This window comes from Phalacrocorax carbo, chromosome 28 (genome assembly GCF_963921805.1).
Source record: "Phalacrocorax carbo chromosome 28, bPhaCar2.1, whole genome shotgun sequence".
Lineage (NCBI taxonomy): Eukaryota > Metazoa > Chordata > Aves > Suliformes > Phalacrocoracidae > Phalacrocorax > Phalacrocorax carbo.
The window spans coordinates 1,703,689-1,728,832 of NC_087540.1; the positions used below are offsets into that span (position 1 = coordinate 1,703,689).

General features: G+C 63.4%; 2 protein-coding genes across 10 annotated transcripts; both read right to left on the minus strand.

Moving 5' to 3' along the window:
• Positions 1–1,284: 1,284 nt before the first annotated feature.
• Positions 1,285–16,495, minus strand: VANGL2 (VANGL planar cell polarity protein 2). 9 transcript variants are annotated; one of them, XM_064475348.1, is made up of 11 exons: positions 16,263–16,495; positions 15,367–15,567; positions 14,042–14,248; positions 9,643–13,499; positions 7,575–7,842; positions 7,358–7,478; positions 5,156–5,763; positions 4,681–4,817; positions 4,340–4,475; positions 3,763–3,994; positions 1,285–3,443 (listed from the first exon to the last, which is right to left on the minus strand). In XM_064475348.1, the coding sequence occupies exons 5-11, from the start codon at positions 7,643–7,645 to the stop codon at positions 3,183–3,185; spliced, it is 1,566 nt and encodes a 521-aa protein (XP_064331418.1). In that variant the 5' UTR covers positions 7,646–7,842; positions 9,643–13,499; positions 14,042–14,248; positions 15,367–15,567; positions 16,263–16,495; the 3' UTR covers positions 1,285–3,182. The 9 variants fall into 9 exon arrangements, with proteins under 9 accessions (XP_064331418.1, XP_064331420.1, XP_064331423.1 ...); XM_064475350.1 differs by lacking the exon at positions 15,367–15,567; XM_064475353.1 differs by lacking the exon at positions 14,042–14,248 and having other exon boundaries at positions 9,643–9,836.
• Positions 16,496–24,166: 7,671 nt separating this feature from the next.
• NHLH1 (nescient helix-loop-helix 1) lies at positions 24,167–24,931 on the minus strand. The gene has a single exon (XM_009505033.2). The coding sequence runs from the start codon at positions 24,672–24,674 to the stop codon at positions 24,270–24,272; it is 405 nt and encodes a 134-aa protein (XP_009503328.2). The 5' UTR covers positions 24,675–24,931; the 3' UTR covers positions 24,167–24,269.
• Positions 24,932–25,144: the final 213 nt, after the last annotated feature.

Consider the following 25,144-nt stretch of genomic DNA (forward strand, 5'->3'; position numbering starts at 1 on the left):
CCCAAGGTAACACCACGCTCGGTGCCAGTGAATCAGCGCTGCCGTTGCTGCAAGGGGCCCCCCACAAGCCAGGATGTGGGGGCCACAGGTCGGCTTGGGGGGGGGTGTGTGTGGGGGGGGGGATGCAGGTGTCAGCGCATCCGCCGCCTCGGCTTGTCACAGCGAGGCAACCGCAGGCAGCAGCCCGGGGGCAGGGTGGAAGCGGCTCTGCAGCCCCCCAGGGAGCTGTGTGTGGGGGGGACGACCCGCTCCCCCAGCAAAAGGGTAGGGACTCGCCTCCCCCCACCCCGGGGAGGGTTTGGGCATTTCTCCAGTCTGCCCTGAGGGGAGGCAGAGCAGCAGCCCCTGCTGTCCTCTGCTCATCCCAAGCCCTTCACCCCCGTGAACGCCAAACCCTTGGCCCCCATAAATTCCAAATCCCTGGCCACACAAACCCCAAACCCTTTGTCCCATAGACCCCAAATCCTTAGCCCCTACAAATCCAAATCCATGGCCCCATTAGACTCCAAGCTGTTTGGTCCCATAAATCCCAAATCCTTGGCCCCCACTATCCCCAATACCTGGGCCTCACAGATCCCAAACCCTTGGCCCCCCTCAAACCTCAAATCCTTGGCCCCCCTCAAACCCCAAACCCTTGGATCCCCATGAACCCCAAACCTCTAGCCCCTCAAACCCCAAAACCTTGGCCTCACAGATCCCAAACCCTTGGCCCCCATGAACCCCAAAACCTTGGCACCCCATAAACCTCAAATCCCTGGCCCCCTCAAGCCCCAAACCCTTGGACCCCATAAAACCCAAACATTTAGCCCCTCAAACCCCACAACCTCGGCCTCAAAGATCCCAAACCCTTGGCCCTGTAAACCCCAAACCCTTGGCCCCCTCAAGCCCCAAACCCTTGGCCCCCATGAACCCCAAACCCTTGAATCCCCATAAACCCCAAACCTTTGAATCCCCATGAACCCCAAACCTTTAGCCCCTCAAGCCCCAAACCCTTGGCCCCCATGAACCCCAAGTCCTTGACCCTTCAAGCCCCAAACCCTTTGTCCCACAGACCCCAAATCCATGGCACCCCCAACCCCAAGCCCCTGTCCTGCACCCCGCATCCTCCAAGGGCAGGACGGTGTCTGTCCGAGTGCTCCCTTGCGGCCGCGTCCTGCCACCGAAGCATCTCCTCCGAGCTCCCCCAGCCCGGCCAAGGGACAGGCAGGAGCAGAGCTGGGGCCTAAAAGAGCTGCCTCACCCCAAAGCACGGGGACGCAGGAAGACAAAGCAAAAAAAAAAAAAAAAAGTCAAAATGGGTTTATTTTATAAAAAAAAAAATTTTGTACAATTTTAGTTCCTCTATGAAAAAAAAAAAACCAACCAACAAAACTTCCTACCACTGCCGTAATGCTTCGATCCACTGCAAACTGTAAAAACAAGCTTTTTATATATTAAAAAACAATTTTACATTTTACAATTTTCTACACGCATGCACAAGGTCTCGGCTCTGCGGGGTTAAAAAAAAAAAAAAAAAAAAGAACCAAAAATGAACGAAAAAGGGTTTATTCTTCTTAAACTCCAAGTGGAAAATTCCCCTTCCCTGGCCGACCCGTCCGCTCGCACTCACTGATATCATTTTTTGCAGGAAAACACCCCAAAACGGGCTCCCAGTGGCAGCAGCACTGATGGAGCCGGCAGAGACGGAGGGGGGGAAACCCAGGTCCTTCGGCCTCAAGAGGCTGGAAGACGAGGGAAGCCCAGGCAGGGGTCAGAAACTCCCTAAAAATGGAGATTTCCTGGAAATCGGGAAATCCAGCCCCGAGCAGTGCAGTGCCCAGATGGGGACAGACCCCCAGCACCCCTCCAGCATCTTAACGTTGCTACTGGTGCTCACTGGGGAAGCCCCCAGCCCCTCTGGCCAGCGCGCCACAGCCCGAGCAGCATCATTACCCGCCCGCCCCCCGCCCCGAACTCACACCCCTTTAGTGCTTAGGACAAAATAAACCAGACCCAAATCCAACCACATGCCTCCCCGGGATGAAACTCGGCAGCTCCCATCATCAAACCAAGCCCAACCTACCCAGCCACAACCCCCCGGGACCCCCCCAAGACCCCGACCGGGCACGGCATGGCCGGAGAATGGGATCCGGGGTGGGGTGGGGGAACCAAATCTAAAATAAATCCATGAGGTATTTGCGACCTTAACAAAACCAAAGGAAGGCAAAAGCTTTTGCGTCCCCGGCGGCGGGGCAGCCCCTGCTCATGGAACCACCACGGGATGTGAATTAAAAGACCTCACTGAGCCGCCAGCCCTCGCTCCACGCCCCGAGCTGGCTCCGGGTGCAGGATTGGGCCCCGAGAGACATGTTAAGCTGCTCTGCCTGCAACCCACGGCTGCAGCTCCAGCCGGGAAGCCCCCCAGAGGGATGCTGCTGGGACCAGGGACACGGGTCACCCTGGCAGCAGGGAAACCAGTTGAAAAAAGAAAACAAAAAACCCTTCTGCTTCTCTTAAAACCCAGATTTTCACTTGCTTTTGTTAAGAGCTGAGCACAGAAACCACCAGCGGAGAGGTGAGGAGGACGTTGCTACAGCCAGAAGCGTCACCGCTCCGGTGTCTTGAATGCCAGGGGAGGTTTTCATAGCAGCCACAGACTGTGGAGGTGTTTGCAAAATATTCCCCCCCCCCCCAAAAAAAAATAAATTCTAGATTTAAAAACCAGCCCCAGACGGCAGGTGGTGGTTTAAGGTCAGAGCCAGGACAGTTGCCAGGTAGAAAACAGGCAAGCGCAGAAGGTCCCTGGGACCTGATGGTGCTTGGAAGCCGCTGGTGAAGAACACGTAGAGTTAGCCCTTGAGTTATGGCACCAAAACGCTCGCCTCCATCCTGGCCGTGCCGCTGCCCGCCGCTGGCTGCGCCTTCTGGGGGGATGCTACACGGACCTGGGTTTCGGGGAGGAGGAGGAGGAGGAGGAGGAGGAGGAGGAAGGGGCTCAGCCCACCCCAACGGGGGCCAAGCCGAGGCAGAGGGCGAGTGGTCACAGGTAGGTGATGGAGCTGGGCGTGGGTGCTGCTTCCCGGCGCCCGCCGCAGTTCTGCGCTCGAGCCGTGGCCTCCCTGAGCCCCGGCGGAGACGGGGAGGACGAGACGGAGGGGTCCGGAGAGGGTCTCCCCCCCAGCCCCTCTCCATCCCTCTTCAGCTCACACTGAGGTCTCCGACTGCAGCCTCATGACGAACTTATGCGACTTGGGGTCCACGAACTCCTCCGAGAGCTTGAAGAAAGGGATCTTCTTGGTGCTCACCACAAGGCTGAAGTCCTGGCGCTTCAGCACAAAGACCACCCCATCTTTCAGGCCGTTCGTCACCGGCTCCTCGCTGACCAGCGTCCACTGCTTGGCCAGCCAGCGGTCCTTGTGGTACTGGATGGTGGGCCCGGCCGTCAGGTACCGCTCAAGGAACGCCTTGGAGGAGGGAAAGGACACGTGAACGTCGCCTTCCTATGGCTCAGCCTATTTTTGCCTTTTTTTTTTTGCAGCCTCAAGCTGCTCGGCAGGTCCCGCAGGAAAAACATCCCCACGCGGCCGCTTCCCATCGCTGCGTGTTGCTCCCTTGGGGTTACGCCTGCTTTTCGGGCTCTATCCCCCGACCCCTTGTCCTCCCGGGGAGAGGGGGATGCTCTCACATGGTGGGGAAACAAAAAAAAACACCCCCACCCGAGTCCTCACGCTCCGGACCAAACCCTTGGGCAAACCCGGAGACCCGTCCCACCCCGCCGTGCACCTTGGGCGTCATGTCGTGGGTGATGCAGAACTCGAGGTGCTGCAGGATGCTCTCCATGGTGTGGTAGGGCTGCTGCTTGGTGGTGCGCAGGTACTTCTGCATGGCCCGGGCCATGGAGGCGAAGATGGCCTGAGCTGCCTCCCGCGGGTCCATGATCTCCCGGGGGTTCTTCTGGTCCTCCTCCTGCAGCCGCTTGATGTGGGTGAAGGCTTCTTCCACCGCCACCACCAGCCTGCCGGGGAGGGAAGCCGTGGACGTGGCCGTAGCTGGGCAGAGTCCGGCCACGGGCCAGAGATCCCCTGGGCTTGGGGGGAGCCACTCGCCGCCTGCCTACCATCCCGCAGGAACCCAGCTTCCACCCCAAAACAGTTTTGGGGGAGATTTGGCTGTGCCACGCAACAGCCGGCCTTGGGACGGGCTTCCCCAAGAGCGGGGACGCCTCATCTTGGGGGGCTGGAGATGATCCCAGGAGCCCCCCCACCCCTTCTACCGGCACAGCCCAGGTCCTTACGGGGGGTCCTGGGATGGGCACCCCATGGGGCACACGTAAATGGGGCACCCGGCGCCGGCCCCGTACCTGGCCCGGCGTTTCCGCACCCTGCGCTCGTGCTCTGCCTCCTCGTAGTAATACTCGTTGTGGCTGTTGTCGCGCCTCCGGGCAGCCGCCGCGATGACGGCCCGGGACTGGCCCGTGGAGTTGTTCGTTGTGTTTTCTACAGGGAAAAGGGTGAGGTTAGAAAGGGGCTGGGGGGAGCTGCGGGGTGCCCGATGCTCCCCCCGCCCCACAGCCAGGCTGCGGCGATCCCGCTCCCGGCTTTCCAGAGCTGAGAGGAGCCTCCGGAGGGGCAAACACAGGGATGGGGAAGGGAAGGAGGAGAGAGAAACAAGAGGAGAAGCCAAGGGAAGGGGGGAGCTCACCCTCGCCGAGGGAATACACTTTAAACCCGGACATTTTCTTGGACAGGACGGATTTTGGCAGGTTGAGGAGGGCAGGGTTGTAGACCGGGAAATCGTGGTAATAGTTCTCCAGGATCCACACGGCTGCTCGCTGGATGCTGCAAGGAGAGACAGCCGGGCACGGGGCGGGCACAGAGAGCGGGTTAGCACCGCGCCGAGGGCGAGGGGGACACGCAGCCGGGGCAGGACGAGGAGGGAGGGACGGACAGACAGCACGGGGGACCCCGCTACGGCGGGGGTGTTGCGGTGGGCACAACCGCTCGTGGATACAGGCGTGCACACGCACGTGAATGTTACGGTTGGGCTCGACAACCTCAAAGGTTTTTTCCAACCTAAATGATTCTGTGACCGTGCACGTACGCACGAGCACAGGCGTCAGCGCCCGTGCACGCACACGGGAACCCACCCCCGCAGCACCCCCCCGGCACCCCCATACCTGAGGTGGCCGACGTTGTAGAAGCGGCTGGCCCCGTCGGTGGAGCGGACGGCCTTGAGGGTGAACTGGGGCTGGAGCTGACGAAGCTCCAGCAGCACCACAGCCAGGTAGTGCACGAAGAGCAGCGCGTCCACCAGCGAGACGGCGTACTGCACCACCCCCTGGTAGTTGCGGTCCCGGGAGTCCAGGATCCGCACACCGTAAAAAAGCCAGTAGGAGACAACGAGGAGGAAGACGAGCACCATGAGCAACGCTCGGAAGACGAAGACGCGAGGGAAGAAGGCTTTGGGGCGACGGAAGAACAGAGCCCAGCTGCCCAGCAGGAGGATGAGGAGTTTGAAGGCCACGGAGATGAAGAGCCCCTCGCAGGGTGTCCCGCAGGGCTCCAGCTCCTCCCGCCACAGCAGCTGGGGCAGGAGCATGAAGGCGAGGGGGGTGAGGAAGGCAAGCAGCGCCAGCGCCCCGGCCAGCGAGACGCCCAGGTGCCGGGAGCAGTCCAGGTGGGCGCTGTCCTCCATGTCCTTGGTGATGCGGGTGATGTCATCGTGCGAGATGCTGTGCTCCGACGTCCCCGTGACCACCGTGGTCGTCTCGCCCCAGTTGTCATCCTGGAGAAGGCAGGTGGGAGGGTTATGTGGGGGATGGCTCCGCGTCCACCCCTCCGTCCCCCGTGCCCTGGGGGGCTGCCGGCCGCGCCGGACCCCCACCCCAACCCAGCTCCAGCAGCTCCCATCCACCAAACCTCAAAGCCTGGCGCACCAGCCGGCGCCATCACCCCCATTGAGATGGCAAAACCTCAGGTTTCTGCCCCCCTCAGGGGTTGGGGGGACGGAGCGACTTGGCCGGGACCCTCTAGGAAACCCCCGCCGGTGGCTCCGTGCCGCGCTCCACCTCTCCGGCACCGGTGAGAGCAGCTTTGGAACTGGGAAGCATCCTGCTTCCAGGCAAACCCCCTCATTAGCGGGGCCAGAAGGAACATGCCCGGCTGCCGTCCCAACACACCCATCGCCGCCGCCGCCGCGCGGGCGGGCGCTGCCTCCTCCAGCGCTGGGCAGGACAGAGCCGCCGGTGATCCGGCAGCTTGGAGTGCCGGACGGGTCTCCCACCACCACCGAAAACCCCCTCCTCAAGCCAGAGGGGTGTGGAAATGACCCATCCCCGTTTGATTCCTCCCCAGCTTAAAAGGTGGGGTTTCAGCGCTGAAAACACCGCCCCGGCGCAGCCACGGGTCTGTCTGTATGTCCATCCTCTCACTCAGACTTTCACATTCTGTTCTACTGCACTTTGGCATCCCTGAAACCTGGTATTTTATCATATTGTGTTTCCCCCCGCCGAGTTTCTGCAGGAAAGCCAGCAATTTCATTCCAGGCAGCAAAATAAAGCCACAATCTGGGGCTTCCCAGAGGGATGGGAAGCGGAGGAGGGTCCAGGAGGACCAGTCCATATCCCAGCCTGTCCCCAGGTGAACCCACGCTGCCACCGGCTCGCTCCGGCCACGGCTGGACCGGGCAGGCTCAGCCACCCACACCCCACTCGCCACAAACTCCGGCCTCTGCCGACGCTGACTTCTTGGTGGGACAAGATGAAAAGAGCCGGAGCTGCCTGCGTGGGCGGCTGGGAGACGGTGAAACCAGGGCCTGGGCTCTGCGGTGGCCAGAGGAGCGCCGGCACCCAGCGTGGGGGGCACGGCAGCGCCGCCCCTGCTGCCGCTCACACCGAGGGACCCCCGTGGGACCGCGGGGCCGGCGGAGGGACGCAGCACGGGAGCCTCCTCCAACCCTCTCACCGGTGCGATCCTGCCAGGAGCCGGGCTGGGGTTATTACACCTTGGCGTGGCCGAGCTGGCATCACCTACAGGCGCCGAGCAAGGAGCCGGAGCTAATCCCTAGGGAGTGGATCCCCAGGGAGTGGATCCCCAGGGTGTTTTCCACCTTGGGCAGCCCATGACCACCCCGGCTGCTCCCCTGGGGTGCTGCGACAGCCCGACCCCTTTCATTTACACCCGCGCCGCCCGCCCGCCCTCCCCGCCGGCGCCGGAGCCCGTCCGCCAGCCGAGGGCCAGCCCAACCGGCTCGACCGCTCCGCCGGGGAGCACCAGGCATGCCGGGAGCCCCCGCGCCCCGCCGGCGGCTCCCACCCTCGGCAGCATCCCCGCGGCGGGGCAGAGGTGCCGACCCCATCCCTCCTCCCTGCCCAACTCACCCTCTCATCCCCCCGAGTCGACTCGTTGTCCAACAAGGGCTCGCCCGGCGCTTGGATGGTCACCGACTTGTCCCCACGGCTCCCGTCCCGGCTTTTCGAGCGATGCCGGTCCCGCCGGTCCCTGGAAGGCAAGGGAGGGGAGCAGGGTGGGTGCACCAGGGTGGCAGCACCCACTGGGACCAGGGACCCCCACCCCGGGCACACACTGACCCCTCACCTGTGCTTGCGGGAGCTGCGGGAATGCCCGGACTTGTAGGAATATCCCGAGTATTGCGACTCATTGTCCATGGTGTCGGAGCGCCGGGGCTTGTGCCGCTCCACGCCGAGGGGCTTGGGTCTCCCCGGCCCCGGGACGGCGGCCAGTGCCTCCTTCAGAGGGGGCTTCTTCAGGCCGAGGGGCACCTTCAAGAAGTCAACCGTCACCTTGAGGGACTCTATTTTGATCACCTGGCTGGGCTCGTCTCAGGAGAAAACGGCTCGCCCGCCTGCAGAGGCGAAGGGGAAGGGTCAGCGGTGGTGCAGCGGCATCCCGGCAATCCCCCGGGGACCCCAGCCGCCGGCGAGCATCCCCTCGCCCACCATCCCTGCACCACCACGGCTCCAGCCCCGGTGGCAAATGGGGATGGGACTTCAGCAAGGAAAGGGAATTTGGGTCGCTTTGGGGCATTTTCTATTTTCTCCCATGCCCGAGCTGGGTCCGGGATGGCCACCTTCCCCTTTATTAACGATACTGTGGGATTAGCTTCTGTTTTGGGTGATTTACACTTTAATTAATATCACAGTCGTTGTTTTAGCTGCCAAGAGAGTGTCTAGGGTGTGGGCCAAAAAAAAAAAAGGAATGAATAATTGGGTGCAGGCAACGTTTCAGGCCCGTCTTGCAGCGCGGGGCCCTGCCTGGACACGTTTCCCAGCACAGAGCCGGGATCTCACACCCAGGAGACCGGCATGGGAGCCCCAGTCTGTGCCGAGGAGCATCGCTTCGCACCGGCTCCAGCTCCCCTCGCAGCGGCAGCCCGAGCCGGGGAGAACTCGGGGCTGCTGGGACTGGGGAAAGCGGGGAGCTCCCAGGCGGCTGCGAGCCACCGCGGCGGCTCCGAGGATGGGAGCGCTGGTCTGGGCCACCCCAGCAGCACCGGGGACTGGTCCACCATCGCAGGGCTGGCTCGGAGCAGATACCATCACCCCGCGTGCTGACTCACGGCTGCCACGTCGTTATTGGCCAACCCCAAACTCCCATTACAGCCATTTGTAGGCACAGACGTATATAAAATATATACACACGCGCACACGATACCGACTGCCTGCTTATGGTGGCGGATCTCCGCTGGGTTGGGAAAATAACGCCTTGCTTGGGTCCCAGCCGCGCGGTGCGAGGCACCTTGACCTCAGGCAAAGCCTCGGGGGATGCGGGGGTCTGCGTTGGTGGTCTCCCAGGGTCCCAGCCCAGGTCACCCCACTGGTTTTGGGGACTCGCAAGCTGCTGACAGCCCCGAGGCGTGTTTGGCGCTGGCTTGCCTGGGTCTGTGATCCCACCGGGGAGAGGACCCGGACAGAGGTGGGAGCCGCCCTCGGGGAGGCAGAGGGGACATCACGCTGCCCGACCCTTGCCAGGGGATGCTGGACCCCGTTGGAAGGGTCCTGCCAAATCCCCCTGCCCTCACCCTAAGGGTGTGGGGGGGCTGAGGGTATTAGGCATCCCCAGAGCCCCAAACCCCCCTTCCCAGCCGGTACGGCAGGCTGGGGGGCCCTGCCGGCTGTGTTTGGGGGTGGGCCCATGCTGGATTACCACGGAAATGCCATTTCAACCAAATAAAACCCAAATGTCTTTTGGCCTCTTTTTCCAAGGCCTCAGGGAGGGGGAGATGGGGTCGAGGAAGGGAAAAGAAGGCGGGGGGGGGGGCGGGGGGTGTCCTTTTGTCCCAGATGCTGGATGCTCACACATTTATCGCTATGGAAACAAAAGCCACCCCCCCCTTGGCCGGTTGTCTAGGAGATGGCAACAGGGCTGGGAGCTCGTCCCGGCATCCCCAGCGAGTGATGGGGGAAGGGGCCGGGAGAGAAAGGACCCCCCTGTGTCCCCCCCCCCCCCGCCTCCTGCCAGGCCCCCTCTTCTGGGCTTTGTTTGCAGGCAGGGATCGGGTTTCTGCTGGGAACAATGCCGGGGCCTCGGCTGCTGCAGGGGCCGAGGACAGGCTTGTCCCCAGTCTGGTCCATTAACACCATTAAGAGGTTGATACCGGGGCAGGGGACGGAGCCGGGGGACTCAGCGGAGCCGGGGGACTCACCGTCGGGGCGGCGCGGGAGGTCAGGGCGAGGCGGCTGCAGGCGGGTGCTGTCCCCCGTCCCGGCGGTCACCGAGGCACTTGGGGCATCCTGAGCCTCCGGTGGGGACGGCATCCAGCTGGCGGGCGCCGGAGGGGGGCTGCGCATGGGGGGCCGCTCACGGGACGGGCGGCCGAGCCGGAGGTCCGCGGTCGAGCTGGGGGAAGTAAAGAGAGAAGGAAATGAAGAGCCAGGCGTCCCTGCCGCATGCGGATGCTTCGCGGCATCCCCTCCCCGGGGACCGGGACCACCCAGCCACGTGTTTGGGGGAACGCCGCAACACGTCACGCCTGGCACCGCCGGCCACTCTCGTCCTACAGGTCACCCACCCCGGCTCTCTCTGGGGGCACCCACCCCAATGAGAGCTCCTCGCTTGGCCTTGACCCGGGTGAGCACCTGAGAAGAGTGATGGGCAGGGGAGGACGACGAGGGTGGGCTGGATGCCCCCCCCCACACCACTACAGCCCAAAATCTGCCCCGGCATCACCACCACGCTGCATCGGCACCCTGCCCCATACCCCTGCACCGCACGGCCGCCTGCCGATGGACGCGACCCTCCCCGAGGTGTCCAGAGCCAGCCCAAGCTCCGCTCCCGCGCCTGCCCGCTCCAGCCAGAGCCAGGCCCTCCTGGAGAGGCGAAGCTGATTTATCGGCCGAAATCAAGATGGGGTTTTCCAACACAGCAATTCAAGGATTTAACAGTCCTCAGCCACCGCAATCCCGTCGCCAGCAGCCACCCTTCAAGTCCGCCCGCGAGTCAGGGGTGTCCACAGCCGCACGAGTGGCGTGGGGACCCCGGGGCCACCCGGCTCCCGAAGGCAAAGCCAGAGGCGAGAGATGAAGGTCGATCCATTCAGCGGGAGAACAAGGCACGCGTTTCCAAGGGGAGCGAGCAACGAGCCATGGGAACGGCTGCAGAGGCTGCGGCGAAGCCCGGCCCTTCAATCACAAGCTGGCGACGGGGCAGAGGTTACGGCAGCGGCTTCGGGGCGCTTTCCCAGGGCAGAGCAGCGGTGCGGGGTGGTTTGCTCCAGTGTGAGCCACGATGAACCACGGGCGATCTCCGCACCCGGACCTGGGCTCGGCTCTGGCCAACGAGGACCCTCTGTCTTGCTCGTACCAAAACGGCCAAACTTTCTCCCCAGCAAAGGCTGGTGGGGGGGGAATAACCCCCAACCCAGCAGTTTTGCAAGGTTAATTTGTAAATCAAGCAGCCACCCCCTAGGTCGCTGGAGCCGGGAGATCCCCGTCCTCCTGTGCTGCGGCCGCTCCGGTGCCAGCGGAGCAACTTGGCCGCTCTGGTGGGGAAGAAAGAGGTTATTTTTTGGGGTGGTTTGCCTGGCAGAGTGGGGAAAGCCGGTTCAGCAGCACAAGGTGCTCAGGTGGAGAGGCTGGAAATGGATGCCTCGTCTCCAGGAGGAGAAGCGGCTTCGCCTCACCGAGCCCGCGGAGACGCCGAGCAACCGCCGAGGGCTGGGAGCGAGAGCCAGACGCATGCAAACGAGGAGGAAAACTCACATTTTTAATAGCGAGGTGATTAACCATCAGAACAAACTCCCCAGGGGAGGAGAGGATTTGCCATCTCTTGACATCTTCAAGTCCAGACTGGATGGCTTCTCAGGATGATGCTGGAGCACATCACAGGGTTCAAAGCAGAGAGGGCTCGGCTGGGGCTTCGGGGCAGTCAGAAAAGCCGCTGCCGCCGTCTCTCCTGCCTTTGAGTCCGCAGACCTCAAACACGAACCATCTTTTGCATTCAAATGCCCCCAAAAAATAGATCCAAGCGTTTCTAGATGAGAAAGCTTTCTTATTTCCAACAGCTCCAGGGTGAATCCCGAGAGGGAAATCCTCTCCTCCCATCCCCGGCGAGGCAGCGTGCCCCCCGGACTGGGCAGCGCAAACCCACACCGCGTGGCTCTCTCCCCACTTCTATCCAGCTCCGAGACCTCACGGGAGCCAGGCGTGATGCTTGCTGGAGAAAAACCCGCTTTAGCAAAGGGCAGAGGGAGAAATCGGTGGCCGAACAACTTCTGTCCCGGCCAAGAGGGTTGGGACCGAACCGGCTGCCTTCGCGCTTGAGCGGATCGACGAGCATCCAGAGCTCAGCGATTTACGCCACCGGTGCTCTTTTTCTACCATCTGCAAGCCTAGATCAATTAGATAAATCCCAGCATTAAGCCAGGATGCTCTAACGTGGTTATGAGAGGGGTGTGAAGCAGCCCTTCGCGCACCGGCGATACCCGGCTTCCCGCCACCGGGGCCGAGCAGGAGCAGAAGGAAACGTTGGCCGCATCTGGGCGGGTGTTTTCCTGCTAGACCCAACACGCACCGCGGCGACTGGGAAACTGAGTCACAGAGCAGGCCAGGAGGATCCCGGGGTCCTGGATTCCTGGCATATTACTCCACCGCTGTTTATCCTCCCAATAAGCCCGGGAGGGCTGGAAGCACGGCTCTGCTCATGATGCGAGACGGGGAAACTGAGGCACGCTGCACGCCGGAATCCGTGGCTGCATGGGCTGTTACCGACGCGAGCCTCAGCCCTAATTTTTGGGCTGTCCTCCCTCACTGAGCCAACATCGGGGAGGCTGGCCCGGGGACCCCCGAACAGCGATGCCCACGGTGGCGACGCTGCCGACGCGCCTCCGAAACCGGCCTGGGAACGGGAGGAACCTCCCGGCCCCGGCACACGGGTCTCCCGAGCCGAGCGCCTGGCACATTCGCTCGCTTGGCTACACAAACACGCCTTGCTGCCTCCGCACAATAGGCACCTTCCCCGGGCGGCCCCCCCCAGCACCGGCCGCCGGCCCCCCCGAGCCCCGCGCTGCCGGGGAAGCGGGAGGCGGCGGGGAGGGGGACGCACGCAGTGATGACCGTGTTTCACATACGCACCGAACGCTGGGCAGACAGGAGGCTGCCAGCAACCGGGAGCTGCGTGCCCACGGGTGGCACGCAAAGAGCAGAAGGTGGGTGTGCGTGGCTAGGAAAAAACCCGTGGGTGCTCCTGCTTGGACTGGGGGGGAACTGGGCTCCCCAGGCAGGAGCTGGGGGGTCAAAGCAGATCGCCCCCTGCCACATCTATTCGAGCCCCAAGCACCGGCCATGCATCATCCACCGACGAGGTGGGGAGAGGCCACCGAGGCAATTTGCCGCCTCCGCCCCTCCAGAAGCACAAACACCAACAATTTTCCTTCCTTTCTCTCCGGGCCGTATCCAGCCCCGCACCTCCTCGTGGCTGGCGGAGCTGAGGCTTCGCAGCAAGCTCACGGCGCGTTCCCCAGCCCAGAGGCTGCTCCGCTCCTTTCCACGGCTGAGTCCCCCCACGCCTGGGCTGGGACGGCGGCCACCCCGGCCCCCTCAGCGCTGCTGGTCCAGCCCTGGGAGATGCTGCTGCTGGGAGGAACCCGTAAACTTCCAGCTCTTTGGTCCGTTGGCACGACCAGGCGCTTCAGAGGGACGCGGGAAAGGCCCATGGGAAGCCCGAGTGGCTTAATCCAACTCCCCCATGGGGTCTCATTCTGGTCTCAAATTGCTCAGCGTCAGCTTGGATGCAGAAGGTTTAATATCCCTTCCAAACTGCCAGCTTTAATTACGATCACTCGGGAATGTTACAATATCCACAGGAACGTCCAGTCCCTCGAGCGCTCGGTCCCCACCAAGTTTCCTCCGGCGGGGAAGTCCCACTGCGCGACTACGGGACAAAGCCCAGCCTTTCGCACGGCATTTCAATCCCGCTGCTGCGTGTCCGGGAGCGACGGAGGTCGCAGCCGCGTCAGGGATGCACTAGCTGCCTCCACGCAGGTCAAAATGACCGCACCGAGATCTAGAACCAGAGGGAGAAAAAAAAAAAAAATGTACAAAACCCAGGGATTTGCATGAGAACGGGGGGGGGGCTCGATGCAAAGAGAAAGCTATTTGCATTGCAAAAACCAGCCGACACCAAGGGATCCTAACCGCGGCCCTACAGCCAGCTGCGCTCCCAGTCTCCCACTGGCCGCTCCCAGTCTCCCACTGGTCACTCACCCTGCTCCATCCCTCCCTCCCCAGGGCTCAGCACCCTGCAGAGGGGCTCAGCCTGCACCCCGCACCCTCACAGCCCCCGTCTGCCTCGGCATGAGCTCGCGAGGGGTGCTCGGGGCTCCGCGGGCAGATGAGCAGCATCTTCGCCCTCGTGGTTTCTGGTCCAGGCAGGGTGGGATGGTGCTGTGTCGCCCAGCATATCACCAGCCCCATAGCAAGGGGCTGCAGCTGCCGGATCTCCCTCCCGCTGCCCAGATCACATCTCCCTGTGCCCTCCCGCTACCAGCATCCCACCAGCCACACCGGTGGCACCTCCGGGTGGGACGCTGGCACGAAGCGACAAACCTATGGTCACCCCGGGGCACAGGAGGATGCAAATGCCGGGGTCCCAGGCTGCTTCTCCGGCGGTCACGAGCATCCAAGCGATGCCGCGGGATGCTCGGACGGGGTGAGCTGAGGAGGGGCAGGGGTCCGTGGGCTCATGGTTTGAGCTGTTACTTTGATTTCAGCACGTTCTCCAAGAGCATCGTTGGAAGCTCTGTCCCCAGCACGCTGCAACGACACCCCAAAAGGCCAGTTCCTACCCCAAAAAGGACACCCACAGCATAAATGACGGCGCTTTTAGATCGATTAGCTCCGGGTGCTTAATGACCCTACTAAATCCTGCCGGGCCACGTCCCGGGGCCTGGAAAAGCAGTGTAGAGCCAGGATCCACCTGGGTCCAGGCAAGGAGCAACGCGACCGCGCTCACCCACCGGCCGCAGCGCTCGAGGCGGGGCTGCGCTCGGCCCGAGGTGGAAAACGCGTGGGGTCCGGCTTTGGTGGCTGGTCCCGCCACGCCGGTGCCACGATGCCCACGGCACCGAGCACTCACTTCATCGGCGGCACTCGCGCAGGGGCAACCAGGGAAGGGCGGCGAAAGCCCGTGGTTTTCTCCGAGGCCCCCTCCCAAGCATCCTGGCTGGACAATAAAGCCATAAAGCATCTGCCAGCCACGCCAGCCCTCAGAAAACAGAACCAAAATCTAAAATTAACTCAGACCAAAGACCTGGGGCCATTTCAGCCTCGCCCGATGCTGCGGTGATGGGCTCCCTGCCTTCCCCCCAGCCCTCTCCGGCCCCGCTGCCTGCAAGCTGATAAAAACAAGAAACCACATCTGATCATACAAATGGCAGAAAGAAGCCCAAGAGGAGCACGGGGAGGGGCAGCCGGTGCCCCCAGCCCCGCGCCCATCGTCGGGGCCGTGCCTCCAGGACGGGGGCTGCCCGTGGGACCCAGCGCCCCCCGCAACCCTCAAACAACCACCCCAGGGTCCGACAGCCAGGCGAGGAGCCATCGGCGGCTCCAATGAAGTCGCCTGCTAATTAAATCAGCCGGTCTCATCCTCAGCTCACCGCCCCCCCAGCACAAAGACAGCGTAAATACACAGGAGAAGCCCGTCCACGCAGAGGTCGCATCTGACTCAGGCTGCCTCCGAGCCCAGCTCGGTCCCAACACAATCCCGAATTGCTGTGATTAAGCAAGAGCTGTCCCCAGGGGCTCCGTGAAGATAATATTTAATAATTCTTCTTTTTTTTTTTTTTTTAAACCTCCTCCTCGGTTATTATACCAAGGCCTGGAGGGGGGGGGACAGACTCTACGCCCTCCCCCAAGGAAATAAAGCCTCTCACCCCAGACAGAGCAGCAGGGCCGATGTCTGAGCTCACGCCCCGTGTCGAGCAGAGGGAACTCCCTGTCGGCTCAGGGCGCTGCGCCAGGACGGGACCAAGATAAACCGGATCAGAATCCGGCCGGGTCTCTCCCTGAAGCAGGTGAGCGTGCTGGCGGGGACGGGCGCAGCGGGCAGACCCTGCCTCGCAGGTCACGCACATCTGGCAGGAGCATCGGCCGTTTTCACATCCCCGTCCTCAAGAGCACCCACCCAGCCCTGGCGCGGGGCAGGTAGCGGGGTGGATGCCCCATAGGTGCCCACCCTCGTCCCCCAGATGCTGCTGCAGTCACCCCATTGCTCGCAGGGGGTGCGGGTGGGGAGGCACCCCTGTGCTTGCACCCACGCTGGACACAAAGGGCTCGGAGGCCAAGGGGTGCATGACCGCAGCGGGGCAGCTTGGCCAGTGAACTCCAGTATAAGCATGCCCGCTGCGGAGTGGGAGAGCCACAGGCGCCGCTGCCAGGCTCCACGCATCTGGGGGGGGGGGGGCACGGGGGACCCGGCCCCGCTGCATCGCCCACCGGGGAGGGTCCCCAGCGGAGCCCTGCAAAAAGGCAGCACCCACCGCCCGGGGACCACCCTCTGCCGACCCCTGCCGCAGAGCTGGGGAGGGGGAATCCCGGCAGCCCCGCATCAGCCCCCGCCACGCAGCGCGGCACCCCCGGCGCGGGGCTCGCCGAGCAGCCGCTCCCCGCCTGGCCGCCGGCCCAGGAAAGTCCCCGGCTTCCCAGGCCCTTCCTGCAGGGACGCGCCGAGCCCAGCCCAGCCCCGCTCCCTCCCCGCCTTACAGCGACGGGGCCGCGGGGGGGGGCAGCACCGCACCCCGGTTCCCCCCCGCTTCTCCCCCGCACTCACCATCGCCGCCGCACCTTTGTGCGCGTCCCCCCCCCCTCCCCCTCCCCGCACCAAAATCTCGGGGTTTTGCTGCTGCTCCTGCTGCTGCTGCGGATGAGGAGGAGGAGGAGGAGGAGGAGGAGGAAGAGGAGGGGGAGGAGGCGGAGGAAAGCCCGAATCCCAGCGGAGCGGGGCCGCTGGGCTCCGCCGTGCGCCCGGCCCCGGGCCGGCAGCTCCCGCCCGCGCCGCTGTTCCCGCCGCTCCCCCCGCGCCCGCCCATTGTCTCCGCTCCGCGCTCCCGGCGCCCCTCCGGGGCCATTGTCTGGGGGGGGGGGCGGTGGCGACCCCCCCCACCCCATACCGGCAGGTGGGAAGGGGGGGGTCCCCGCCCCACTGGGGTCCCATCCGCTCCCCCGGTCCTCGACCTGCAGCCGGGGCTTTCGGGATAAGGATGGGGGTGAGGGGGTGTTTGTGCCCCCCCCGGGGTCCCCGCTGCTTTGGGGGTGGCGCGGTGGGGCTCAGGGTTGAGCCCCACTGGAGTGTCCCCCTGTTTCGGCAGTCGGTGGGGTCACACAGAGCCCTTGTGACCCAGGGGGTCAGGGTGCCCCCGTGGAGGGGGTGGGTCAGGGTGCCCCCAAGCACCCCTCTGCACCCAGGGATGAGCATGGCCAGGCCGGCGGGGAGGAAGGACGAGCCTTCATCCCAGCAGAGGTGCCCCCTAAGGGGTAACAGCCCCCCGGGGGTCCTGCTCCTGCTCCCACCTGTGAGCCGGGCCAGGCAGGTTTGGGGTGGGGGGTAAGGAGGTGCCTGTGAACAAGGGATGCCCCATGGCCCTTGGGTGCCCCCACCCATGAAAGCTGGGTTCAGCGCCTGGGTCTGGCTGTGTCCCCCCGTGTGCCTGGGTTGGGGGGTCCACCCCTGACCCTCGTGGCAAAGGTGCCCTGGCTTAGCCCAGAAACAGGTCACAGTGTGTGGGGAGCCCCAAGCCCCTGCTCCAGCGGCACCTGGCTGGGTGGGAGTGCCTGGAAGACACCCCCCCATCTCCTAGGCCCCCCCAGCCCTCCTCACCAGAGACAAGGGGCACACGGGGAGCAAGGAGGGATTATGGGGGAGGGGGGGGAAAAAGGGGTAGCAACTCAGTGCACACCTGCAGCCCCCCTTTTGCAGAGGGTGGCTGGAAGGGATGGGGCTGTGCCCCACGCAAGCCCCCGCACCAGGTGTGGGGGTCCCTTATGGGGGCATCTCAGATCCCAGTGCTTTAGAGCAGAACCATCCCCTCACCCAGTAGGGTCCGTGGGAAGGAGCCTGGGCTCCCACGAGCCACTTGCACCCCCTGGCAGGGAAGGTACTGCGGGGGGGGAACACGCAGCTTGTAGAGGGGGAGCCCAGCACCCCGACCCGCTCCAGAAGGAGCGACCCCCTCACCCCTGCCCTCCAGGGGCCCAGGACCCCCATGCAGAACGCCCTGCAAAGCCAGCCCCTCCTTTGGGCGAGGAGCAGGGGGGTGTGAGACGACCCCACGCGTGGGGGTCCCTGCGGAGGGGGCGCGTCACCCACCCGGAACAGCCGGGCAGGGCCGCCGGGCGCTTTATATCAATGAGCGAGGCTGGGAACGGGCCGGGCCCGCCCCCTCGAGCTGCCCAATGGCGTGCAGCTCTCCTGCCGGCGCACGCCATTGGCCGGATTTAAATGGCTTGTTTTCCCTTAATGGGGAGGAGGGTTTGGGGCGGGAAGGAGTGGTGGGGCTAGGGGCTAGGGGCTAGGGGCTAGGGGCTAGGGGCTAGGGGCTAGGGGCTAGGGGCTAGGGGCTAGGGGCTAGGGGCTAGGGGCTAGGGGCTAGGGGCTAGGGGCTAGGGGCTAGGGGCTCAGCTCAACTTGCCTTGTCCTATCCCGCCCTTGGCCAGGTCAGGCTGAAGGAGTCCTGCCCTGTCTGAGCCCTGACACAGCTCAGCCTATGTCTTTTGGGTCCCTCAGGGTCACCTCCCCACCAGTATGTGCCCCATAAGTCGGGGCTGGGGGTGGTGTCTGGCAACACCCTCACTGCAACATCCCAAAATTCATGGTCCAGGCTGAGGTCAGTGAAAGAGAAGGGAGGGAAAGGGCAGTCAGAGCTGTATGCTGGAGGACAGAGCTTGGGGCACCTTGGGAGGGACCCCCCGAGTCTGGCTAGCTTATCCTCCCCTTTTTTTATAGAGGGTCTTGGCTCTCGTGGAGGATCCCGTCTAGGAGCCATCACGTCTTGCCCCACCATGTATTTTCCTCCCTCTCAGCTGGGCTCCATGCTGCAGTTGTCACAGCAAAGCCCAGCTCCAGCCCATTCCCTGGGGCTGCTTGAGCAAGCCTGGGGCTGCTCTGGGTCCCTCTCTGCCTCCTATGAAACGGCAAGGAGATGCCACGCTGCACCCTGCGCCTGGAGACTTGAGGGAGGAGGATCCCAGCCTGTGCTGGTCCCCTGGCTCCCGGCACAGAGCTGGGGGGTCAGTGCTCCCCTTCTTTGCATGGTTCAACTGGCTGCGTGAGTCACTGGAGCAGCCTTGAGGTGTAACCTTGGGGGTGCAGGAGCTCCTGCGGCCAGGTTTGGGTCCTTGTGACCCAGCAGGGCTTGGGGATTGCTGCCAGGTGTGGGCCCCCTCTGCTCTCCCTTCCCCCTGCAGCCAGCTGCCCCCCGGGCTGTCCTCTCGCTCCCACTCTGGCTCCGGGAGTGATTAATGGGCCCTCGGAGCTCATTCCTGGCCAGCTGGGGTTGCTGGAGCCTCCCTGCCATCTGGGAAGGGCCGCATTGTTCCACCTCGTGATTTACGGGGACGGTCCCCTCCCTCCGCACCCTGCTCGCAGGACAGGAGAGCCTGCCTGCCTCTGCCAAACCTGTCCCATGTGGAGCACCTGGGATCAGCAGCGCTTAGGGTGCTGGGTGCTTCCCATCTCCTGGGGATGAGGGAGTCCCCAGAACCAGCTCTGCCGTGCCTTATTCTCGGGGAGAGACCCAGGGTCTTCGGACAAAGTCCTTGTATGCCTTCCTGAGCGGGACGGGGGGGGCGGTTGTGTCCCCTCGCACTTGCCAGCCCCCCCTCCAAGCCCAGAGCGGCTCCGCCGCCCTACGTGTGACAGCCAGACCCCAGACAGGTCCAACACCCGTCGGTCCCAAGGCTGGGCGTCCTGCTCTGAAGAGATGGAGGCAGAGGCTCCAGGCAGATAACTCCGGAGATTAGGAGTCCTAGAAAGCAGCGTGCAGGGTGCGTGGCCTCTCCCTGCCGTGGGCAGGATCAGCAGCATCTACCCCACCCCCAGGGATGTTTGTCTGACCCGTCTGCAGGCCCTGGGACGGCAGGATGCTGGCGATCGTGCCAGACCTTCCTCAGCCCGCTGGGTGGGGGTCACACGTGGGTCCCAAACTGCCCCCGCTGCGCACCCTCGTGCCCGGCTCTTGCCACGCTGCTGTCTCTGGTCTGCGTCCAGATGGGCTCTTTATCTCTGCTACGCGGTCGCCGGCACGAGGCATCCCGTGGCTCATTAGCTCCTGCCCTGTGTCTCGAAGGAAGGGATCAGATACGCTCTTTATCTACTGAGACCATCAGCCCTTTTGGGCAAGGGCCTGTCTCTCCCAGCCACCCGTCTCTGATCGGCATCGTGGCCTCAGGGGACCCTCGTGCTCTGAACCAAGCATGAAATGAGCATTTAAAGCACTGGGTTGCAGAGGATGCTTTTGGGATGGTCCCACGTACGCGCACGGGTGCCGTTTGCCCTTGTCCCTTGCAGGGGTCCCGGTCCCAGCCCTGCCCGAGAGCCGCAGCGGGGTTTGTGCTGGTTGCCTTCGCAGGGGACAGGGATGCTCCAGGGCCTGGCTGGCAGGAACGGGGGGGTCCCCAGCCTGGGGGGGGTGGCAGGGGTCTGGTATCAGCATGCAGGGCCCCCGTCCTGGGGACCCAGCAGATGGCACTGCTGCCTCGCACAGGCTTGCTGGGGACGCAGCTGCTGCCCACGGTGACATCCCCGGGGGGACCAGGGCAGCACAGGCGGCCTGGCCCTGGGACAGCAGGCTGAGACGAGGGGCGTCCTTCCCCCTTCCCAAACCGGGGTGTCACGTCCTGCCCCGGCCTTTGCTTTTTAGGAGAGGAAGGGAGGTGGCCGGGGGCCAGCAGCCATCCCTGCCATGTTGTCCCCAGCGCAGGGACAGAAAAACGCTGCCGGGCAGAAGCAGCCGAGCGGTTTCATGCACGTCTGTCTGTTCATCTGCACCTCCAGGACTATTTTCCATGAGCATTTTTCAAACGAAAAGCCATTGTGAAACACTCCTCATGCACACACCTACCTGTGCACCGGGACCAGCGTCCTCCAGAGGCCGGGGATGGGATGTGTATGGGGGAGAAGAGAGAAGGAAATAGCTGTGGGAATAGAGAAAGAGTTGGGAAGTGTCTAGGAAACCGCTCAGGGAGGAAGAGGAGAAGCCGAGCTGCCTGTCACCCTGCCTGCCCGCAAGCACAAAGAGCAGGCAAGGGACCCAATCTGTCGGAGATGACAGCAAGGCCAGAACCAGCATCTAAATTAGCATGAAGTGTTTCCATTGTGCGAGGCACAATGAGGACCATATGTCAGGGCCCGGGTTGGCAGTCGGGAACAACGGGCCCCGCGGAGGTTTGGGAGCCGCCGCCGCGGAGCTCGCGCTGCCCTAACCCGATTACCGCCTCCCGGAGCGCGTGTGGCCGGGGATGGGATGGAGCCGGCCGTCCCATGCAGCCCTCCGTGCGTTGGAGGCTGCCGGTGGAGGGGTTGGGAGCCGAGCTGGATGCAGGCAGCGGGGACACGGTGCATCCCAAGGAGGGGACACCGGGGAGAAATCCCTGAGCTGGGACAGAAGGGGTGCCTGGGAGCGCCGAGGTCCCGCCAGGTCCCCTCCTGTGCCCCACCAGCCACTATTTGCCCAGTGCAAAGTCTCCCCACTTCCTTCCCCTGCTCCCTCCCCCACGTTTATTATTTCCCCTTTGACGCATCTCTGCTGAGCCGAGCTGCAGCCGAGGCCAATTGATTATATGAAGAAATTTGGAGCAAGTCGGCAAACAGCTGCAACCCGCCCCCAGGGACGCGCGGGGATCGGCGCAGACAAAGGAGATGAGCCACAAACTTGCTTCCCTGCGTAGCTTGGGGTGGGCTGAGGAAGCGGGGAGAGCACTCGCAGGGGCGATGGGACGGGGGAGAGGGCTGGGGGGGCGTCGGGAAGGGGAGCGCCGGGGCTCCGCTAGGCAGGGGTGCACGGTCAAGTGACTTTGGCACTGGGGCTGCGCTGATTTCCCAGGGGTACACGGGAGAGAGAAGGTGATTTACTGGGTGCGTTTGGAGATGCTGATGTCTGGACCAGATATCGTCATCCCTCTGCTCTCGCCAGCGGCCATTCGGGGTCCGCTTGTCCCAGCAAACCCAGGCTGGGCTCAACCGGCGACTGCGGGCCTGGGTGTCCACCCTGGCTCCGAGCGAGCCCGAGCGCAGCCGGTGCGGGCAGGACTCTTCGAGTGCCAAGAGGACAGGTCCTGGTCCCTCGGCCGGAGCGGCGGGTGATGGCCTCCCTCCCGCCGCCTCCTTTCGCAGGCACGGCCACAGCCATCAACTCCTGCGCGGGGAATCTGCCACCCGCGCTGAGCAGCGCGAGGAGGCGGCGCTTAAAAACAAGATTAAAAAAAACCAAACAAACAAAAAAAAGAAAGAAAGAAAAAGGGAAGCTGGGCGCTCCAAGTTCAAGATCTCTTTTTTTTTTCTCCTTTTTTTTTTTTGCTGGCAGTTTAATTCATTTTCCCCTCCCCAACTTCCTTGTGAACTCATAAATAATAAATCCTTGCACAGTCTGAACAGCCAAGACAAACACGCGCTGGGGCACACCGCGTACAAGGGTGGGTTGGTTGGTTTTCCGCCGTGGCCATTATTTTTTTTGTTTGTTTCCTAGTTTTCCTTTCCCAAAAGTGCACAACACAGCAAATAAATAATAACATTTATCAATAAATTAATTCAATAAATATCCTCGTGGCACAGAGACGTGGCTGGGTGAGTGGAGGGGAAGGGGGGCTGCCCTGCTCTGTTTTCCTCTGCCGCCGTCCCGCTGAGCCATGCAGTGACGGGGAGCCGCTGCTCCGGCCCTCAGGGATCCCACATCCACCGGGGAGTCCTTGCGAGACAGAGGTAGCGATCGTTCTCCCCGCTTTTACGGGAAGGGGGAAAATGAGGTACGGAGCGAGGCATCGCTGGGAGCTGGCGGCAGAGGCAGGGGTGGGATGGATCCAGGAGGTTCTGCAAGATGCTGGGAAGCCCGTGGGGCTCGGACGCCCAGCCCAGGCAGCGGCCAACGCTTCGGGGGGGGGGGGGGGGGGGGCAAAAAGCGGAGGGTGGGACCCCAGAGGGCAGGTGCTGCTGGGACCCCCTGCCCCAGCTCTGGGGGTTTGTGGGTGTTCGCAGGACATGGCGCTGCCCCTCTCACCACATTTCATCTCTGGCACACCAAAGTCCGTCTCCCCCAGCACGTCCCCTCCGGGCCGGACCCCCGCCTGCCTCACGGTGGGGTTCAATGGGGAGCAGCCCCAACCCGTTCCCCACGGGCCAGGCTCGGCTCCTAGTCCGGAGCGTTGGCTCTGAGCACAGCCAGTGGTTTCTGCGCAGTCCTGGTCCCCCCACCTGGGTTCTGCTTGTGCTCTTGCCACTGCCAGTGCAAAATTAACTCTTAAAACAAACCCATAAAACAAGGCAAAACATTCACTTGCCCTGGCAGCACCAGCTGCGCCGCAGAGGAGGGACGCGGCGCTGGGGGAGCGGAGCGCCGACGTCCCCCCCGCGCTGGGGCACCTGCCACGCTTGTGACCCCGCTCCGGCCTTTTCCACCAGGAGCACCGAAGGGGAGACCGAGGAAGAGTGGGGAGGGATGAAGTGCTGCACGGGGAGGTCTGGTGCCCCCGGGGTGGATGCGTCTGTCGGTGCAGGGCCGGGCCAGGGGGGCTTCACTCTCGTTGTGCACTAGTGCAAAGGAGGGTCGGGCAGCAGAGCCTGGGATGCACGGGTTTGGGGAGCGGAGAGCTGAGCTTCGGGGAGACCAGATGTGCAACGCAGGGGCTTGGAGAGAGCCCGGGTGCTGCTCCGGCCTGGCGTGGGAGCGGGGCCAGCACTGCTCCGGGGACCTTGCGGGCAGCACAGCGAGCACGCCTCTCTGCTCCATCTCGAGGGCAACCTGCCGCCGCCGCCCGTGGAACGCGTGGCCAGGTCCGGCCGGGTCTGCGCCGCGCTTTGCGCTTCCTTTCGGGCTGCGAACAGCCCGGGCACACACAGAGGAGCTGCTCCGCGCCCAAGGGTGCGCCTGGGCTGCGCTCCCTCTGCCGAGAGGAGGGTCCTGACGAGGGCCTTTCAGCGCCCAGCACGGTGCCAGGGGCAGAGCAGCAGCAAACGGACAAAATGCCCAGACTGGCTGTGCTGGTGGGATGGCTGGTGGCAGAAGGTGCGGACAGACAGACGGACAAGACCCCGGGGCTGCTTGGTGCCGCAGTGTTTCACAGGTCCGTTTTTTTGTGGCTCTTAAAAAAGAGGTGACGCACAGACAGACTTGGGCTCAGTGGCTCCCGCTGTGGGTCAGGGAGCGGACAGACTGACGGATGTGGGCTCAGGATCCCGTAGGCAGTTTTCAGTGGGATGGGCAGCAGAAGGACAGGCAGAAGTTGGGAGCGCACATGGCCAGCACAGGCTTCAGGCAGCAGATCCAGCAGGACAGACAGATGGCTGATGGACCGGACATCCAGCCTGACTCAGGCAGGATGGAAAGACAGACAGACGTGGGCTTGGTGGTGGGGAAATACAGAACATAGTTCAGGTCGGGGGTAGAGCAGACAGCCGGGGACTTGGTCCTTTTGAACAGACGGATGAACACAGGCACAGCATTTTGGACGCCCAACATGTGGTTCAGGTCGTAGATGGACAGACGGACTCGAGCTCTTGGCTCAGACGCCCAGCACATGTTCAGGTAGGAGACGTGGCGGACAGACAGACGGACGCAGGCTGGGCGGCTCAGACGTCCAGCACGTGGTTCAGGTAGGAGATATAACAGATGGCCAGGCGGAGGATCTCGATCTTGGAGAGCTTCTTGTCCGGCGGCAGCGTGGGCAGCAGCTTCCGCAGCTCGGCGAAGGCCATGTTGAAGGCTTCGACGCGGATGCGCTCCCGCGTGGCGTGGGCTGTCCGGTATTTGGCCGTGGCGCGCCGCCGGCGCCGCCGCTCCTCCCGACTCAGGTGCTGCAGGTCTTTCTTCACGGCCTCGCCTGGCTCGGCTATCCGGGACTGAGCGCACAAGCCAACGCCGCCGGCGTCCTCCGCGCTGCCCGCGCGGCCGCCGCCGCAGTCGCTGAAGACGGACTCGGACTCGGAGTGTGTCGGCGGCAGGTCGATCTCTGTCTGGTCCGAATTGAGCATCATCTTTGCGGAAGAGGGGCGGACAGAGAGACGGACGCTTCAGAGATGTGGTACGTCAGGAGGACAGGCCGGGTACGATGTCGAAGCAAAACTGCTCTGCTTTAAAGATAAGGTCTCCAGATCACAGCGAGCCCCTGGTTATTCTCCTCCTCTTCCTCCTCATCACACACAGTCTCCGCAAGGGAATTGCAAAATTTTCCCTTTTCCCCGGAGAACTCGTTGGGCGGGCGACAGCTTTCACAATAAATAACGTAAGGAAGGTGGCAGGATGCATATAAATAAAATAAATAAATAAGTACCCTCTGCGCGCGTGCACAGAGACCGCGGGCTCTTCCGTGCCAGGACCCAGTTTCGGAGCCGTCAGGTGTCAGAGCCGAACTCCTTCCGCGTGCTCTAGAAAACAGAAGCAGAGGGGCTCTCAGTACCTCCCGGCTCCCGGCGGACGCGGGAGAGCGCGGCTGGTTGCTCCACCT

What these genes read in the sequence shown, in the direction of transcription:
- VANGL2 (XM_064475354.1), bottom strand. Translation starts at nt 7,645, where the DNA reads ATGGACAATGAGTCGCAATACTCGGGATATTCCTACAAGTCCGGGCAT. An exon ending in CGACTCGGGGGGATGAGAGG is followed by an intron (nt 5,764 to 7,357) that starts GTGAGTTGGGCA and finishes TGCCTTCTCCAG; the next exon opens with GATGACAACTGGGGCGAGAC. An exon ending in CCCACGACATGACGCCCAAG is followed by an intron (nt 3,444 to 3,762) that starts GTGCACGGCGGG and finishes CCCTCCTCCAAG; the next exon opens with GCGTTCCTTGAGCGGTACCT.
- NHLH1 (XM_009505033.2), bottom strand. Translation starts at nt 24,674, where the DNA reads ATGATGCTCAATTCGGACCAGACAGAGATCGACCTGCCGCCGACACAC.